The 19,978-nt window shown below is 33.7% G+C and overlaps 1 protein-coding gene across 1 annotated transcript in view; it reads right to left on the bottom strand.

Moving 5' to 3' along the window:
- The window catches only part of LOC106478898 (soluble guanylate cyclase 88E-like), a 49,142-nt gene that overhangs the window by 25,191 nt on the left and 3,973 nt on the right, over window positions 1-19,978 (bottom strand). Inside the window, exons 2-4 of the mRNA XM_022382605.1 lie at window positions 10,804-11,421; window positions 1,294-1,435; window positions 393-477 (exon numbers count right to left, since the gene is read on the bottom strand). Of these exons, the coding sequence (XP_022238313.1) occupies window positions 393-477; window positions 1,294-1,435; window positions 10,804-11,421 (845 nt within the window). The remainder of the gene's footprint in view (window positions 1-392; window positions 478-1,293; window positions 1,436-10,803; window positions 11,422-19,978) is intronic.

Below are 19,978 nucleotides of genomic sequence, written 5' to 3'. Positions count from 1 at the left end.
GGTAAACGAAATAATAATTTGATCTAAGTAAGAGTTTTTTTCTTTCCGAATTGTAAAAAAATACTTAAGTAACAGAAAAAAATGGATATTATATTCGAAATCTACGTAGCTGAATTATTAAAAATCCGTTCGTTATCAATATCAAAAAAACTTTTATGAAGTTTAAATTCGCTGGCCTGTGTTATTAATGTCGTGAAGAACAGGTAAACATTAAGTATATATATATATATATAAGGTTAAACATTGAGTATATATATATATACAGAGGCTATTTAATTATTTCACTTTCATAAGCCATGTTAAATAATCAACCCAAAAATATATTTTTTGATATCGCAAATATTCGCGAATATGCCAGTGATAATATATCCAGTATGCCGAAGGCTACTTACACCGGCGACCCGAGGTATACAATATTTTTCCATTCCTCCATATACATCATTTGGCCTTTCAGGTGTAGTAACTGATTCTCGGGATCTAAAAAAAGAAAAATTAAAAGTCCCGGAAATTAGAAACATAACGTTATAGTTTCCACATTGTAAAGAAATGTCATTCGGACAAAGGAAATAAACAGAAAAACATGTAGACATTTAATGATTGCGTTTCTTTTCTCATAATTTTTCATGAGTGTTTATTAAGAACACCGAAGAAGTACAAGAAAATTAGGTTGAAACCAAATGTTGGTGAAAAAAATCACACACTTCAAAGAGCCTAAATAATAATATTTTGTAATGTTCAGAAATTCGGAATTCACTGTTATTAATGCAACATTTAATTCATCGTGAGAGTAAATTAAAAATACAATCATATAGTTGTAAATAAAAAATTATAACTACAATTATACTTATGTTAACGTAATCTGTATCACTTTTAAAATTAATTTAGAAGTAAAACAAGTAATTAGTTCCAGTGATACTTTGGCTATTTAAAAACAGTTTAACTTTAACTATATGTGTTATAGAGTACATATAAAGAAGCAATAAAACGACAAGCACGATGAAACGTTAATAAATGGTTATAAACGAAAGACAACTTAAGATACAATTCATTGTTGTACACTTTAAAATCTATTCTTATTATTGCTCCTTTTACAATTTATTAAGATGTATCTCATCTCTAAAATAAGAAAAAAAACACGTTTTTAGATTGTTTGGTTACAATATATTACTTGTTTTTCTATTTATGGGACACTTAAAAAGTATATGGTATTCTTAAAACTTAAAGAAAATATTTACACATAGCTTTTTAGTGGTAAACATGGTTGAAGTTATAGGAAGTTAAATTCACACTTACATGAATCTGCTTTCTTATCTTGGTTATTGAGGCTGGAACAACTTTCTATTGAATTATTAATGTTATCTTCACAACTTGTAGCCTCAGGTAGAACGGGCTTGACAGTTTGTAGCTCAAAAATGTTGTTGGTATGACTCATTATCTAAAGATAAAGTGTTATGTTGTTTGAAAACAGTAATGTAATTCAAAATACTTGTAAGTTCATCATCGACTTGTTTTACACATTTTAAGATACCCATCAAATTTTGGACACACTAGAAACTCACAGTTCTCTACAGTTATGTGTAGTATATGATATATTTATAATATCTGTCACCTATAAACAGGTACATCTATCTTGTCTGATACAGGCAAGCACTGCGGTTTTAACCACCTTTTATTCTCTAAAGAATAATGTTTTTAATATAGTGTTAGAATGGTTAATCTTCTGGTTGAAATAAATAAGTTATTTTTCAAGTCCTGTGTTAAAGATAAACACCCAAGTTTTGTGCTGTGTGACGTAAGGAAACATTACAATAAGACTGACTATATTTTAAACACTTACTTTTACAGTGGCTTAATATATATTTCCAATTATAATAATAGAGTACAACAGTTTCCCATATCTACTTTGTTGTAGGCAGCAGCCGAAAAAACTTTCGCCCAATTAACCTGACTGGGTTTCAAAGTTGTCTCACAAAGAAAAAGAAAGGCATGATTTTAGAGACTAAAAATTTGAACGCTTATCATCTCAGCTAGCTCGCTAAAATCAAGTGCAATAGTTTTAACTGAAGAACACGACGCCGCGTAGTTTTACGAATGGGAATATGCTTCCGTACAGAAAGACCTCTAGTGACCCCTGATGAAGGATTTTTATTTATCATCCTTGAAATACGGTATGCATGAATTTCTTAATTACTGAAATACTTTAATTTTTATTAAATTTTTATGTTTAACACTGCTCAAACTATAAGGGTAGGAGTTGAAAGGGTGTTTTGATTTAAATAATAAATAAAACATATAATCTTCAGTAACTTTTGGCGAAAGTTTGTGTATCAAAAGTATTGTAGAAGTTGTATAACGTTCATAAATACCTTTACAATACCTTTTTTATGAAACTAAATGTTCATGTTTTCCAACTTTCCGGTTGTTTTTTATATGATTTATCTTATTTGGCTAGTTCCAAGATGGCTCAGTGGTAAGACTCAGGACTTATAACGCTAGAATTCGAAATTCAATTCCTGCAGTAAATATAGCATAGATTGTCCACTGTGTAGCTTTGGGGTATAAAAACAAACGATGCTTTACAGGTCTACTTTCTAAAGAAAGGGTATGATTTTACGAATATACAGACACGATCGATTTTGTGAAAAGTATTAAACTATGTTAGTGTATTACATGAGATATTTTAAAAAATACAGTTTTTCTTTACTTAACATGTAATCACTAAATATCCTGACTTACGATGTAATAATTTTGTGACATTAACCTACATGGATTACAGCCTTGAAACTGTTGAAGCACGGCGCTTTTTACAACAGCAAGTGTGATAAAACACCATGATGTAATTAGACATAGTTTTCAACAATTCAACCTTAAATGTTTCATTATCTGGATTATTCACACCTCGCTTCAGCTAAGACTTTAATGTTGCAACTCGTATAGCCCGGTGAGCTCAGGAATTAAGTAATAAACGCCGGTGGCGCAGCGTTATAGCTACGTTGTTGAAAATAATAATATTGTACATGCCTGTATTCGGATGCTTCTTCTTGTGACATTTCAGCTTTCTTGCTACTAAAAAGGGATTATTTTTCTTACTAGCTTCAGAGTTCTATAGCATAAAAATTAATTTAATTATTCACGTAATGTGCCTGTGAACAATGTGCCTTTTAGTTAGCTTGTATGTAAACAATTTAAATGATAATCTCGAAGTTATAAAACGTATTCGTGACACGTAAAATATAAAACGGTTACGTTCATGCATTGTGTACTAAATGAAAAAAATGTAATCTGAAGTCTATAAACACTATGTTCGCGATACTAAATAAATGTCCAAACAGTACAGAACGGAAATAAAATCATGTTTTCATGTTATAGTTAATTGTTTTTACCTATTGTGTCAGGTCTTGTATTTTTATTTTTTATTGGTTCTGGCATGGGCAGCTGGTTAGAACGCTCGTCTCGCAATTTGCGGGTCGCGTGTTCGATTCCCCGTCCCACCAAACATGCTCGCCCTTTCAGCTGTTGCGGTGTTATAATGTGACGGTTTATTTCACAATTCATTAATGAATAAGTAACCCAAGAGTGAGAGGTGATGACTAGGTGCGTTCCTTCTCGTCTTTCACTACTAAATTAGACAGATAGCGTTCGTGTAGCTTTGTGCGAAATTCAAACCGAACTAAAAAAATATATGGAGTGTTTTTAGAGACTATTTTCTAGATATTCTAATTTCACTATTTACTTCATGTATATTTCGAAACTTGTGATACCTCCAGTTATTATACAAGGGTTTTTGTTTTATATATCCGATTAACTAAAATGGCAGCCGCAGAAGCCTGTTATAACAAAATAAGGAAATATACTTTCTCATAAAGATGTGTGTGCGTACTTTTGTTTATATACTTGTAATTACATAATATATATATATATATAATCTAGTTCACAGTACCACGAACTTGTATAAAGCCAGTACAAAACACAATGGTTTAAAAGTTTGGAGAATGCTACAGATTTCTCACTGTTATTTGACGTTCCTTTGTTCGATAGATTGGAAATACCTAAATATTCCTCGATACTGTTAATTCTTGATGCTTCTGTCTCATGAGATCTTTTGTTTTTGAATCTATTAGCTGGGTCTGCCACAGAATTTACAATGAGGTTCCAAATCTCAGACGGACTAATACATAGATTTCTTTATGACACATTTTCCCCTAATACATATTTAAAATTAACACTAACAAAGGCAGTATTTTAGAAGGATGAATGAGGCTTCACCTCTGGTGAGTAAACCTAACCGGAGACGAACAAATAAACTTTATTACTTCATCTTTGGTGAGTAAACCTAACTGAAGACGAACAAATAAACTTCATTACTTCACCTTTGGTGAGTAAACTTAACTAGAGATGAACAAATAAACTTCATTACTTCACCGTTGGTGAGTAAACTTAACTAGAGATGAACAAATAAACTTCATTACTTCACCGTTGGTGAATAAACTTAACTAGAAAAGAAAAAATAACCTTCATTACTTCACCTTTGGTGAATAAACTTAACTGAAGACGAACAAATAAACTTCATTACTTCACCTTTGGTGAGTAAACTTAACTAGAGATGAACAAATAAACTTCATTACTTCACCGTTGGTGAATAAACTTAACTAGAAAAGAACAAATAACCTTCATTACTTCACCTTTGGTGAATAAACTTAACTAGAGAAGAACAAATAAACTTCATTACTTCACCGTTGGGGAATAAACTTAACTAGAGAAGAACAAATAAACTTCATTACTTCACCTTTGGTGAGTAAACTTAACTAGAGACGAACAAATAAACTTCATTACGGAATTAGCCGACTTTGAGAGGATTAATGAGTTAAATAAAATATGTTTGGTCTCTGGAACGTGTTATTAAACTGAAAAAATTCAGTTTTAAACTAAATGATGAAACGTTTTAGAATGGTAAAATGGGTCTCTAGTATATCATGGATCCTTTCACTCTCGAGGCTTTCAGGCTCTTTACTATCTCGCCTGAAACTGCAAATCTTGCCACTAAGTAAATAGACAACCACGAGAATACAAATCGATCATCTACATGATTCCACATGCAAATAAACCCGACACATAAACACAGATATAGGCCACACAATATAAAACAACCATACCACGAACGAAAAGATCCTGGAAAGTAAGAGGATGATAATGCAGTTCCAGTCACGTTTAAAGGCAACAAATTCTGTATTGCCCGGGCACCCACAGTCAACATAATAAACTCTTTTTTTTCTGTTACGAAGAGGATTGCACAGAATGACCCACGTCAAACGACAGCCACTGTTTAAAGACAGATTTAAGTGTGCCGAAATGCCGTCAGAAGTAATTTTCATATCAGGGGCTACAGAGTTAGAGTAGCTAGACGGAAGCCATTTCCCACTCTAGGCGATATCCTAACTCTACAGCATTACAAGTGCTATCGCATCTTCCTTTCTTTTGGAAAATTTGTTCTGACGAGCTCCACGTGGGTGTGGCAATTGCCCTCCAAGGAACTTTCGTTGAATTGCATGCAAACAACGACTAAAAACCGGCAGTGTTTCTATTATGATGTAGGGTGCCATACAGACAGTTGGTGGTGTGAGAAGGGACGGTCGCTGCTGCTTGAAGTCTCGAGAAACGCCTCCTATCTGTCTATGCCAATGACCACAAGGCAATGTTTTCATGCAAGATGGGGCTCTTGCTCATTCAACCTGAGTCATAAAAAGCTGACTTGAAGGTATGGTGTAAACGATCGCCTGTGGCCAGTCCAATCGCCATCCTTGAAGATTACAAACAACCAATTTCTAGGATCTTTCATCCAAATTCTTCGCCAGGAGTTGGGTACAATTCCACAGGCACAAATTTCAGACCTTGTAAATGTGTATCTGTATTTCTCCGCAAATATTGCAAAGGGTTTGTTTGTTTTGAATTTCGCGCAAAGCTACACGAGGGCTATCTGCGCTAGCCGTCCCTAATTTAGCAGTGTAAGACTAGAGGGAAGGCAGCTAGTCATCACCACCCACCGCCAACTCTTGGGCTACTCTTTTAACACCGAATAGTGGGATTGACCGTCACATTATAACGCCCCCACGGCTGAAAGGGCGAGCATGTTTAGCGGGACGGGGATTCGAACCCGCGACCCTCAGATTTCAAGTCGAGCGCCCATTGCAAAGGGGAAATCTTTTAAATATTATTGGTAATATTGGACTCTTTATTTCATGTTTTTTATTAAATAAATGACATTCTTTCTGGCGTGGGTGTATATTTACTTATTGATAGGCTGTGTAATCTTATAATTTCCCATAATTCTCTTCACTATCATTCAAAATTATATCTATCTCATTGTAAAGGAACAGAGAAATATGAGATTTTTTAAACACCTATTCCTTACTGTAGATACACAACCTATACGTTCCACAAATATACTTGAGAAACTAAAAACTTCTTTTATTTTTGTGTAAAAGCTACACAATCAACAAATACGTTTGGTAATATTAGCTATCGTTATAAAATTTTTATTGGGAATTTTAACATTTAGACTTATTTGAATTCAAAAATACGAGTGCTGAGAAGAGTAAGATCGTTAATGATATGGATTAAAATTGTATTTCTTTAAACAAAAGGACTGGAATTTAAATATAGTTAGTCTAAATAATCGAAACTTGCAAATTTGTCACAATAGTTATATGTGTAATCTGTAACATATTTCATGGTTGATTGGTTAATGTTTCTGTTTTTTTTTTCAAATTTGTAAAACCACACAAATAAGATGTGCATAAACTTTGACCCAATCACTGTGTTGTGTAGTCTCACACAAGTGTACGCATTTCTTGTTATGATAAAAACTACATGTTTACCTTTCAAATTGGGATCAAATATGTATGTATCGTGTTGAAAATAATTATGGAAACAGTGAATACGATTAATATAAAATGCAGTTATTATGGGACTGCTTCCTCTCTAGTATACTGAAATTAATTGAACCAGAGTACAATCACTTGTTGGTAGCTGACATTATGAATGGCTGTCATCCAATCATTCAAACAGTGTCACATAAATATAATGTCTATAAAAGTACAGACAGTCATATTATTCCTGCAGTATGCAATGAATGTACTCACAGTTATCAATATCAAAATGATATATGACAAGTATGTAGAAATCAACATTTTGACTTGTGAAGGCTACTCCATGTAACAGATTGAGGTGAAACTTTTTGTTTCAGGAGAATCTTTATGAAAACTTTAAAAAGGGCAAGTAAAATGAGTACGTTGATTTAAAAGTAGTCTAGGTATAAACCCCACTCTTGAAAAAGTGAAATTAAGTAATTCAGGATATGCTGTTTACATGTTACACGATAATCCAGTAGAGATCTTGTCAATAACCTAGTTGTAAGTACAAGTGTGAATGTCGTTCAGAACAGTGAGACACACACTAGCACGATGGGGCCTCAGTGAACCATGTAGTTGCTCAAAAACCACAGCTTAGGAGAGATAACCAGACTTCAAAAATGCGAGGACAAAACTGGAGGAGAGTGTTTTGTACAGATGAATCCAATTTCAAATTTTTAGCAACAATCAACAATTACAGCTTAGGAGAGATGATCAACTAATAAGCTGAAATGGCATCAAACTTCAAACAATGCGAGGGACAAAGCTGGAGGAGGGTGCTCTGTACAGATGAATCCAATTTCAAATTTTTAGCAACAATCAACAATTACAGCTTAGGAGAGATGATCAACTAATAAGCTGAAGTGGCATCAAACTTCAAACAATGCGAGGGACAAAGCTGGAGGAGAGTGTTTTGTACAGATAAATCCAAATTTAAATTTTTAGCAATAATCAACAATAGTTTATTCGAAGGCAGAGAGAGAAGAACAATATTGCAATCAACATACTACATCTACAGCGCAGTATGCAAGAGGGCCAATAAAATTATGGGCTACATCTCGCTATTGCTGCTGGAGATCTACACAAAACTGATGGTACCCTGACTGCTGACAGGTGCAAGCAAATTATTATCCATTATGTATTCCCTCAAGGACAAGTCATATTGGGTAGGAATTTATCTTTCATCAAGACATGATCCTAAGCTTGAGCCACATGTGGTGAAAAAAAAAGTGGGCAATGGAACACACACAATCATGTTGTGGCCAGAATAAATTCCCAGTCTAAATATTAATAAGGATCTATGACATTAAATGGAAACAGAGAAGGTCAAACAGTGACCAAACTACTTGTCTGAATGGTGGAGAGTTATACAAGAGATCTAGAAAAAATTCGGAATCATAGGTTGGTAAATTTATGTTAGCATAGAACAAGGAGTATCTGTCTTAAAGCAAATATGAAACACTAATGCATTGTACAATTATTATTTTTGAATTTGCATATTCTGTTATAATGTATTGTACTCAGGATAAACTAATCATTTAATTGCAATTACTCATGATTCCTGTACGTGCGTCACCTTTCCGTTTCCATAATTATTTCCAATACTGAATATTTTTTTCATAGAGGGTTATATATTATGAGATTTTGAATGGCATTTTACATAAGATTTTCCCGATTGACAACTTATTTACCGTGTACATAAAACCGCATAGTTTCATAAGTTAAAGTAAGTTAGTTGAAGCAAGACTAAGCTAGAAAATAATTTTCGTTCAGGAAACGAATTCATTAGAAAGAAGAACACCCAACTGCCTAGGCCTAGTTTTCAATGTAAACTTAGCTCTGTGTATCTACCAATGACACATAAAGTGAATCCTAATTTTACTTTAGCGTTTTGCGCAAGTTTACGCATATTTTCCCGTAATTTTCGAAAGTTTCTTGTACTACTCTGGTCGGATTGAATACTGTGATTTCATGAATAATTTTAAAGAGCATTCTTAGCCCCAAAGTAAGGGCACGTTTATGCTTCAGCGGGTCGCGAACCAAAAATTCGCGGATTCAAAGTGAGGGAACGCTAACCACAAGGCTATGCCTGGCCTTATCTTTGAGCAAACAATAAGAATGATGGTAAGTTTTAGAAAAAAAAAGTATTTCACAGAAAGCTATAAATTATTTATTTCCAAATGTATTTATGACAAAGTTACCAAGACTACCTGCCACCGTCGTTAATTTTGAACTGCTGACCAGACAGACGGTGGGCTGTCTCGAGGCGTGATAATTTCAACAACAAACTGTAATACTCTTCATCACAGGTGTGATATTTCACAAGTTTATCTATAAGTCTCCAGTTTTTATGTGTGATATTCTGCACTACAGAATGTAATTCTTAAACCTTCTGGAGACGTTTCACACAGTAAACTGATATTCCGTATATTACATGTAGTATTTTACGTTTTAAATTATACCCCCCACGGCTCTTCAGTGCAAAATTTCTCGTATTATGTTACTTCAGAATGTACGGTCTATAGTTGCAAATCATAGCTTTCATGGGTTATTACATAAGACTGCATTAAATGTGGCTTTAGATTTTTGAGACATTTGATCCTAACACAATGAGGCTCTATGAAATGTCCAGAAGTTTTAGTATTATAGAATTGTCTTTAGAGTTGCTCACATAAGTCCACGAAGCAGCTTAACATTATAACGGACATTTGACAGCATTAAGTACAACGAACAATTCCGACCATACACACATATCTGTACAAAGTTTAATGTTTCTAACTTTGACACATCACATGAACAATGATTAGCTGAAACATAAATACGTATAAACACATAAAAGTAGATTAAGTGTTACGATGTTGACTATTTGCCAGTGAAATATTGTTATTAATGTCACCATCATCCTTGGGATATTGAAATATGCTTCATCGTGAATCTGTTTTTCACACATTCATGCCGTATTTTTATTTTAACGCAGGCCTACTGATAATGCAGTGTGATATGGTTACCTGTCATTGTGCATTAATCATGATCTCTCACTGAGGTAATTTCATTTTCTGCTAAATGTAACCTAACTATTCACGGTGAGTGAACTCGTCGCCTAAAGCAAAACCCAATTTCAAACTTTTTTTATATCAATATATCTCCAAACTCCCGAAAAGATGAACAACTCTTTTCAAATGAGCTTGAGTAACGGCTTTTGTAATGAATTGTTTGTTTTTCTCGCATGTTTTATTACAAAATATAATAAATGGCAAAAATTAAATTTTAAGGGTCAAGTTTACTCTTAAAGAAGAAGAAAGGCCCACCTTTCGAAAGCGCCTGGGTAATAGGTTTTTTATCATTTGTATCAAGACTTCTTGAACCTACGTGTTTTTCTGACATCTGACTAAAATAAGCCGTCAGGTGGCTCAGCGGTAAGTTTGAAAACTTATACCGTTAAAATCAAGGGTTCGATCCATTCCGTGAACATAATACAGGCAGCCCATCGAGTAGCTTTGTGCTTAAAAACAAGCACTGAAGCAAAAACAGATTAAAATGTAAAAAATGACATGTAAACAAGTTAAAATAAACATAGGTTTACATTAAAACACTTCGGATTTTATCTGTTTGTATTTACATTGTATTATTTTGGTATTTGAGTGTCAAAAGTGAACAATTAAATGAGAAACATTTGAGAATATATAGCTTAATATTTAACGCAAAAGTAAACAGCTTAGACGTTTCTCGAATTTAACTAAACTATTCATGAAAATCAAATTTTAGAGACACAAACTAAAACTTACCGATTTCCATGAAAACTCTATCACTGGCCGAGTTAGATCGAAAACTAAAACTTACCGATTTCCATGAAAACTCTATCACTGGCCGAGTTAGATCGAAAACTAAAACTTACCGATTTCCATGAAAACTCTATCACTGGCCGGGTTAGATCGAAAACGTCCGGTAATCTTTGGCCCATCAGGCTCGGCATTACGTTTTGAAGGCTGTTTCCTATACTTTTAATCAGAAGTTTCTTGTCGAAAACAATTGAAAACGGAAATATTTCAAGAAACAAACAGGCTTTAATGGGAAGCATAAACCTGTCTACTTCAGCTGTTTGCTGTTGATATTCTAACTGAAAAGCGGTGTTATCAAAGGTAAGGTGCATTATAACATGTACACTGTTCCCAGATTTTTCTTCTCTGAGCACTTCAACATGAACGTCTGTGTCATAGAAATGGCGTCCAACCTCTTTTATCTGCCCTATGGTATACCATAGATAACCTTGACGAGAGCTTCGGTAATGAAGAGTCAGGCCATAAGCGGTTTCGTTTTCACAAAAAAATGAAGGGGCATTCATCTGTGGATAGCTGAATTTCAAATATTCATGGAGATTGTCTAAGCCATTCAAAAAATCTCTCATATGGCGACCTAAAACTGACAAGACCTGGTCGTAGCCATATTGGCCGACAAAGGAAACAAAACTGACTCCCATGGCCACTAGAAAATCTTCTTCAGAGACATTTAAAACCTGCAAAAAATGAAAAAAAAGTTTGTATTTTGTTTTTGTAGGACCTAAGTAAAATGCCCTTAAATGATAAAAAAAAACAACTAAAGCGGACAAACTTATTATGTGAATAAAAAGGAAAACGAGAAAATCAAAACTCTAACAAAAACGGTTGCAAAAGGCATGAGATCACTAAATGGTTAAAATACGGATGTAAACATTTATTACTTCCTTTCAGAGAGCAGGATATTCTATGGCGTCTTGATTGTTAAAGCATGTTGATGCACACACACACACATATATATATAACATACATCTTTAATGTGAATATATGAAATCCTGGTCCCCAAAAGGCAGCTTTAAGGCCACGACCGTTACCCGCAGCACCTCCTTATCAAACGTTGCTTGTAAGTATGGTATTATGCATGTATTCAGTAATTATATGTATAATAAGCTAGCTCTTGTTATAGCTGCATTTCCTTCCCAAAATTACATTTTTCATGGTTGTTAAACAAAGTTCACGCCATCACAGGTTAGGAGCTTTACTGGCACGATCTCTTGTGGCTAAAAATGTTTTTTTTTCAGGTATTCTATTTCTATTCATCTAATAATAAATTAATAACAACCTGTTGGCATGTTACAGTAAACCAAAACTATGTTTCTTTTCTTAGCGGCTTTAGTTTTGCTAATGTTTGTTTTTTGTAGGATTTTTGTATTATACGATATGTTTTTAAAAGTACTCCACTTCACCCAGGGATAAACAACAAAGTTATGTTAAATTTATATAGTAGGTTTAATTTTGTTGAAATTTAAGTTATTAAAAAGGGTCTTGCTGATAGTAGGTAATAAATTAAACCTTCAGTTCAGTTGGTAAATAGTTCGTTTAGCAAGAAATGAATTACCGCATCTTTAACTAATCGCTAATGACATTAAAGTAAGAAAAATAGCAAAAAAAAAAAAAAAAGACACCAGTTCTTTGATAAATTGTTTAGGCAGAGTATTCATGATGAAATGTAGTTGAACGGACGGCAACTGGTTGTTATACAAAAACAAAATGTAAAGGACGATGTTTGGAAAGTCTTCAGGTCCAAAGGCGGAACACTTTCGAAAGTTTGTCCCCTACACTTCTGTTTCTAAAACAGGCAGTTGCTGTCCATTCAACTTAATTTCATCAAAATACATCACGTTTAGCTTATTAGTGTTTCTGTGTGTTGTAGTACTTTCCGCGCGAAGTATCGTGAATGAAAGAGAAACGTAAAAAAATAAGCATTTCCCAGTTTTTGCTATTATTGTTTTGAATTTCTAGAAAAATATTATAATTCTATCTTATTTTAAATTTCTTATAGCTATTTATAGATTCCATTAAAATTAAATGTAAAATGCAATAAAGAATGCCTAACATTGGAAAAGCAGAGTTGTTGTTTTAATTATAATTGTGATCTCAGAAGTATCTTTATGAAAATTACAGATATCATTTTCTAGCTTCCGTGTGGTGAAAAACGTGTTCTTTCTCAGCGTATGATTATCTTTTTAATTATTATATTTTTCCCATCAACGCGGTCTATTGTGTTACAAATAAACTTTTGATCATTTTAAACACTGTTCCATTAAATTCACCTACACGCAATGAAGCCGAAACTCAACCAGGCAGCGAGTTACTTTATAAGTTCAGCGAACGCACTTATACACATAAACTGGGTGCCTGGATTGGTTAGAGCAGACAGTGATGACGAAGCATTACAGGTTTGGCCCGGTTTCTCAATGTGTTCACAAATCACCTTACGTATTGAACTTCCGTCAACTCTAAAGGCATTCCTTATCATTATTTTTTCGCTATGTTCTCCCATTCTTTTTGATGCTGTACTTTAGTCTGTTGTCAGCAAATCCAAATCTTTCTTCTTGAGAGGAAACTAAGCTCGAGAGGAATGAAACCACATCAAGAGGATAAGGAACATTCACGTTGTTGAATTGCTGTCTTTGGAAAAGTTATTCCTTTAAGTCACAGTTGATAATAAGTGTAGTTATTAATTGGCTGTTAACTTTATCGAAATTATTTGGAAATCATTTTGCACCGAAGAAATTTATTAACTATTGACGAGTAACACCAGAAATTTCATGTGAAAAAAATCCTCAAAGAACTGGTAATGATTTGGTTTAATTTTTACCTTTCGAATAATTGGTTAATATGTTGAAATGTAACTAGAAAAATTATTTTTTTCGTCATTTCTCTTTACAATTTGTGGAAGAACATTGATTTACGAGCGTAAGTTTCCAATAAATTTGTTTGAGTCAGCTATAAGTAAGTACGATCCTCTTTCAAGACGTTAAATCAAGCATGGCGTTTCAAGTGACTGATTTCTTAACCACTCGCCTTTAGATTATTGTGAATGACGTTCTGTCGGGTAATTGGCCTTCTTGAAGATATAACATTCCAGTGTAGTGAACAAGAAATATAGCAGTTTCTATAACATTTCTAGAGAAATCAAAACAATGGTGAAATTTGTCTTAAAATTTATTGTGAAGTTAGATTATAAACCTCTCAAGACAAACAAAATAAAGTTTGTTTTACAAACTAAAGACCGGAAGTACTGTTTTAAAAGCTAAAGATGAAAGCACTGTCTTACAACCTCATGGCCTGGTGGTTAGAGAGCTCCATTCGCAATCCATGGATCACGGGATCGAATCCCTGTCACCGAACATGTTTACCCCTTCAGCCGTAGAGGGAGTTATAATATGACGGTCAGTTCCACTATTTATTGGTAAACCAGTAGTCCAAGAGTTGGCGGTTAGTGGTGTTGACTAACCGTCTTCCCTCTAGTCTATCACTGCTAAATTAGGGACGGATAGTACAGATAGCCTTCAAATAGCTTTGCGAGAGATTGAAAACACACGAAACTTACAACCGAAAGACTGTAAGAAAGCGTATTCGTGAATGACATAGTATATTCGTTCTTTGAGAATACATTTTTCTAGAAATTTCTTTCTGGTTTGATAAAGAAAAATCTTGAAAAATTCGACGTGTAAAAATAATCTATTGCAAAATAAGTTGGAAGTTAGAGCATTTTCTTGTACAGTATTTGATTTAATATTGCAGATACAAGAAAATATATAGTCTCAAAACTAGCTGAATCTGATTAAAGAAAGCTAAAATCCCGAACCTTTTGAAGGTAAATTTATCTTTATTCATTTTATTCCTGAAGAAAAAAACTTCATTTTCCATAAATCGTTCAAATTATATGGGTTATTTAATTGTACTATATATGTTAAACATATCTATAAATGCTGATCTTGCAATATCATAGGTATCTACTATACTTTTAGGATTTGTCTACCTGTTGGACTAGATATCAAATATTCCTGGTCAGATGTTTTAAATAATTTATTTGCTTTTAATGATAAGAAAGAATAATATCGAAAACAACCCCAGTTGTTTGTAAAGAGCAACAACTGATAGGACATTTAAAATCAGTCGGACATTTCGTATTTCAAAGACAACTTATTGAAAAAGATTAACAACGGTTTGAGCTATCACTGACAACGTGTGTAAATATTTTTGTTTATTTGATAAATATAAAAACATAAGAAGACTACTTGGTTTACTTAGAATTTATACTTTTTATCATTAAAGTATTGTTGATTATATTTATAATTCACTACAGGATTTAAAGGTTTGGTATACAGTCAAGAAACGATTTTCTTCTCCAAATCTAAACGTGAGAGAAATGTTTTATGAGTCTTTTTTTAGAAGTTTCATTCTTTCTGAGGTGTGCGTCTTTGTTGTTTGTCTAAATATCCAACGGCTCTAAGAAAAACTTAATCTTAGTTTTATGCACGAAGTATTTAACTAACATAGCGTTAAAACACAAGTTGCCTTTCTTTTCACTCAATAGTTAGGCCCTCTTTCGCACTTAAACATCTTTTTATGTGTCTCCATTTCTCTTCTGATCAATCTGTTTACATATCCCTGCTGACAATACTTGTGATTTGATTTAGTCTTGTTATTTCCTATCAAACACGTAAGATTTTACACAATTAATAAGCATCAGGATAATTAGCCATCAAGAACGAACAACGTCGAAAGACATGAAACTTATTGTACTAGCATATGCAACATTTCTTTGTAATTTAATAAAGTATTTGAATGTGCACTCGAACCACCTCTGGTTCAACTAAATAACTAAATATAAATTTGAAGATAATTAAATAAAAAAATTACACAAGGTGGCGCAACTTGTGTAACTGTATATCTACATATCATTGCTTGAAGTCTGAAGTCTAAAATAATGCATCATGTTAAACTTGTACACACAGAAAACAAATGAGAACATTCGGAGTTTTTACAAACAAGAAGTTAATTGAAGTGTGCCTAAGGGCTTTATGTAATCCCAAAGAAACAAAACAGTTTGCGAAACCATTAAAAGAGTAACGAATGGGCAGCTGACGAGCAGAATAAACTATGCAAACACCTAGAAACAAACCAAATGGCTACTTGAGTTTACTTAGCCTGAAAGTTATGGTCAATCATCCAGTTTTATCACATGGTGAATTCTCCAAAGTTTTCACTTTGTATAATTTCTACTGAAAGCAAAACGACTCGCAAAGTTTCAAAAACAAGAAACTATTCACAGATTTTACAAATTACAAGATAAGACCATTAATAATCTTAAATGATAAAAACACTTTAAAAAATAAAAATCGAGACTTTAAACAAGATACCTTAATTTGTACCTTACCTCCAATTTATTGGCTAGTTCATGAAGTTACCCAGTATGTTAGCTGCTTCATCAAAACAAAAACTTAAACTATAACCTTAAAATTTGTTTTCAGGAAAAATAAACCATAAAAAGAATGAACGCTCAGATAGTTATGAACGAAACGAGAGATAATTAAATGAGGAATCGTTAAAAGATCAGGATAATTGTGACTTTCTCCTCTGACAAAGATAACTGTATTTACTTTTATTAGATTATATTTATTTGGTTTAGAATTTTCGCGCAAAGCTACTCAGGGGCTATCTGCCTATAGCAGTTCTCTTTTTTAAACTGTTAGACTAGAGGAAAGGAAGCTAGTGAACAACACTCGCCACGGAGCGAATTTTGGAGACAATGAGACACGAACCATGAACCATAGTCCTGGTACACTAATAACTAAGACATGCCCAGAGAAAACTGCAAGCTATTGTACTTTTATTTTGAAGTATTGTTGTCGTTAAATGACGTTTAAATATGTAATTCATTTACTAATTTTAATATCTTATTCTTATCTTTTAAATATTTAATCTGTTGAGCAAAGCTTGTTTTGATGTAAATGTCTGTATACAAAAAACAACAACAAATTAGCATGCTAATTTTATATTCATAAATTTTAACCCACTATGAGAGTATGCAAAAATATATTTCGAAACACTATTGTTAATAATTAGCTATAGACTACATTGTTCGCACGAAATGGAAAAGGCAATTAAATAACTCTAAATGGGAACAGAGGTCGTTGTTAATTGAGCTACAAGTAAAGTGAGTCAGCACAAAACAGACTTCAAATAACGTCATTGAATACCGAATCATGTTAAATATAACATTTTGGTGGTAGAACTTTTGTTTTACAGGAGCGACATGGTAAACTATTTTCTTTCACACTCTTATTTGTTATGGATGTGGGTACATGTTGTTTAATTCCATCTTACAGTCTTTGTGAAGTGCGACCTACGTACCGACATTCAGAGTGGTACGAGAATTCATAAATAAGCATACTTTTCTGTGTGGTAGGTATCGCATCTTTGTGTGTTACAGGCAACAGCTTACGTGTGGAATAAGCACAGTAGGGGTACATTGCAGGAAAACACTTAGTAATGGATGTGTTTCACTTGTTTTAAAAAATTCAAATCTGACTCATTTTATAAGCTGTACTATTTCCTATAGATCATTTTCCAGACGGATCTGCTATGATTAGTGTCTGGCGAAAAGCTTCAGCAGATATTTCCTTTGCAACATCTCAATCAACAATTGGTCCAGTTATCAACGCTATTTTCAAGCGTGTAGCTTTGTGCTTTATAACAAACAACAACGAAAGATGCAATCAGATATGAAAATGTTGTTTCTGAGCGTCTAAATGCTTTGCTGAACAATCACCACTTTGGTCCTGTTGTGAGATTAAAGTTTACTTTAATTTGAAAAATATTTTAAGGCAACAGATATTTGATATTGAATCCTAATAATATTCTAGAAGAATTAGAGACAAACTGCTGCGGAAATAATTATTATGCAATATTTTCTACATGACTAATTATGTTATAATATGGGGAACAATGAAGTTTATTTGTGAAATTTGAAGGGGCTCGTGGGTGGATCTCAGCGACACATTTCTTGTATCGAACTGAGTTGAAAGTATACAGAATATGTGCAGATGAGTGACACATATACTGCATATCTTATTAAGTAAGATAAAGGCAACTCCTAGATATAATCTAAATGTGGCTACGCTGTGTGATGAGCGATAAAAACAAAAACATTTAACGTCTAATAGCCGAGCTATTCAGCCAGAAAGAGTTATTAAAGACAACCTTGAACTCAAACACGCCAAACCAGGCACGTAGTGAGTTGAAAGACTAGTCACAATAAGGCAGGAATGTAACTAGAAAATATTTAGTGCAAAAGACAAGATAAAATTCCACAGCGCGCATAAAAATGCTCCCATTATATTTATTTTTTAGTCAAAGTTAAAAATAGCCTATAAAGTGTAGTAACGGTTATGTAGTAACGGTTATGAGTAGGAACGAAGAAAAAGGAATCGAAATCAACAGGAAGTAGAAACCGCTTAGGAAAAATTTTAATATAAATAAACAGTGAGGAGCTTCTAAGTGACACAGTCTACTTGAGAAAACATTCAGCTTTGGAAGTACAAGTTTACTTATATATATTTTTTTTATAACTGAATGCCTATGCATATGAAAGAATTTCAGAAAAAAATTAAGTGGTGACGTCAGTTTTTGGATAAATATTATTCGATCCAGTTGAAATGAAACGTGTAATAAATCATTTTCGTTTCGTTCGAATGTTGGTGACTACGTTTCCAGAAAATATAGTCAATATTGCCCCTTAAACGATGCTACGCCAACTTATCTGTAGTGCAACGTAAACAGTTTTACAGGATCTTTCTTCTGGAGTGCAGTAATCGCTAAATCTAAGGGGGAGAGACGTATTGAAAATTCATTTAAAAAAAGGTTATCGAACAATGAGACATTTCACAATCAAATATTTTTAGCCGCGTCATAGCGGTTCATAGAATGGCTCTGTGTTTGTTTGTTTTTTCAAGTGTAAATTTTTAGCTCATAGCTCCGTCATCTCTTGACCGATTTGAGATCTAATTACAGTTATGGACTCAGGAGGTCAAACCTTTTCTACTGATGTATTTTACCACGCCCAATGTCTCATAATATACTCTTAACGTGCCTAAAAGAATTTCAATTTGAGGGTAGGCTGGTCGGGTATACGCGCGCCCCATGCTTAGTATTACTGGCGCTCAAAAATATAGCTAATAAAAAGGAAAATACGGGTCTCATAGATTAATTTACTCTATTCCAACCTAAAAGAATTTCAAATGCCGTGGCTATTGAAGATTCCCTCTTGTTTTTAAAAATTCGGCTTCACTGAAGCCTAAGATGGAGAAGCTGATATAATTTTTGAAAGACAGTTCATAAAAACCGCCTTCTAAAATTTTCAAGATTTTCGTTTTCTCGAGAAAACTGGGAAACTTAATTTTATTCCTTTGCGAAATTCTTCGTAAAAACTGTTTCATCCATTTCATCCACTGTAAAAATATCGTATTTTAAAGATCGTAAATAATATATGTAGACTAATAAAACAGGAATTAATTATTAATGTGTACATGAGAGTGCCCCAGATAAAAGAGGTCAGCTTCCAGTTTATAACCTATCCTTTCGCGAGGCTCCCCAGTGGCACAGTGGTATGTCTGCGGACTTACAACCCTAGAATCTGGGTTTCGATACCCGTGGTGGGCAGAGCACAGATAGCCCATTGTGTAGCTTTGCGTGAGATGTTTAAAATTATCAGTTCTCTTGAAATGTTGTTTATGCAGTTCGTCCTTGAGAGGTGCTAGATCAGGTTTGTATGGGGTGAAGAGGAAAGACTACCTCTCAGAACTTTGCTGTTGCAGCTGTTACATGACGAGAAATATAGAACCTGATGTTATCACATGGCCAGTGGTAACTTATCTGGCGCCCCAGTGGCAGAACTTAATGCTGCGCCCCAACACACACTAGAACCTCCGAGTATATGGTTCCCTGGGCACCTGCCTGTGTTACCTACCTTTAACGCCTGGCCTGCATGAGTGGAAAATGATAACTCTCGCTATTCACTAACTCAATTCAGTTAACTCAATTTCAGACTATATAATTCTGTTGTTACGTATTAGAATTTCAAATAGTCTGAAATTGAGTTAACTGATAAATTAAAATTTAGTAGTTAAATTGTATTTTGGATTTAGTAGTTAAATTAAAGCCGATATATAGTCAGTTTGTAATATTTGCCAACAAAATTGATACATAGTTTTCTTTTTTTAACAC

Source organism: Limulus polyphemus, unplaced genomic scaffold, assembly GCF_000517525.1.
Source record: "Limulus polyphemus unplaced genomic scaffold, Limulus_polyphemus-2.1.2 Scaffold261, whole genome shotgun sequence".
In the NCBI taxonomy this organism is placed as follows: Eukaryota; Metazoa; Arthropoda; class Merostomata; order Xiphosura; family Limulidae; genus Limulus; species Limulus polyphemus.
This window is presented reverse-complemented; position numbering and strand designations above follow the sequence as displayed.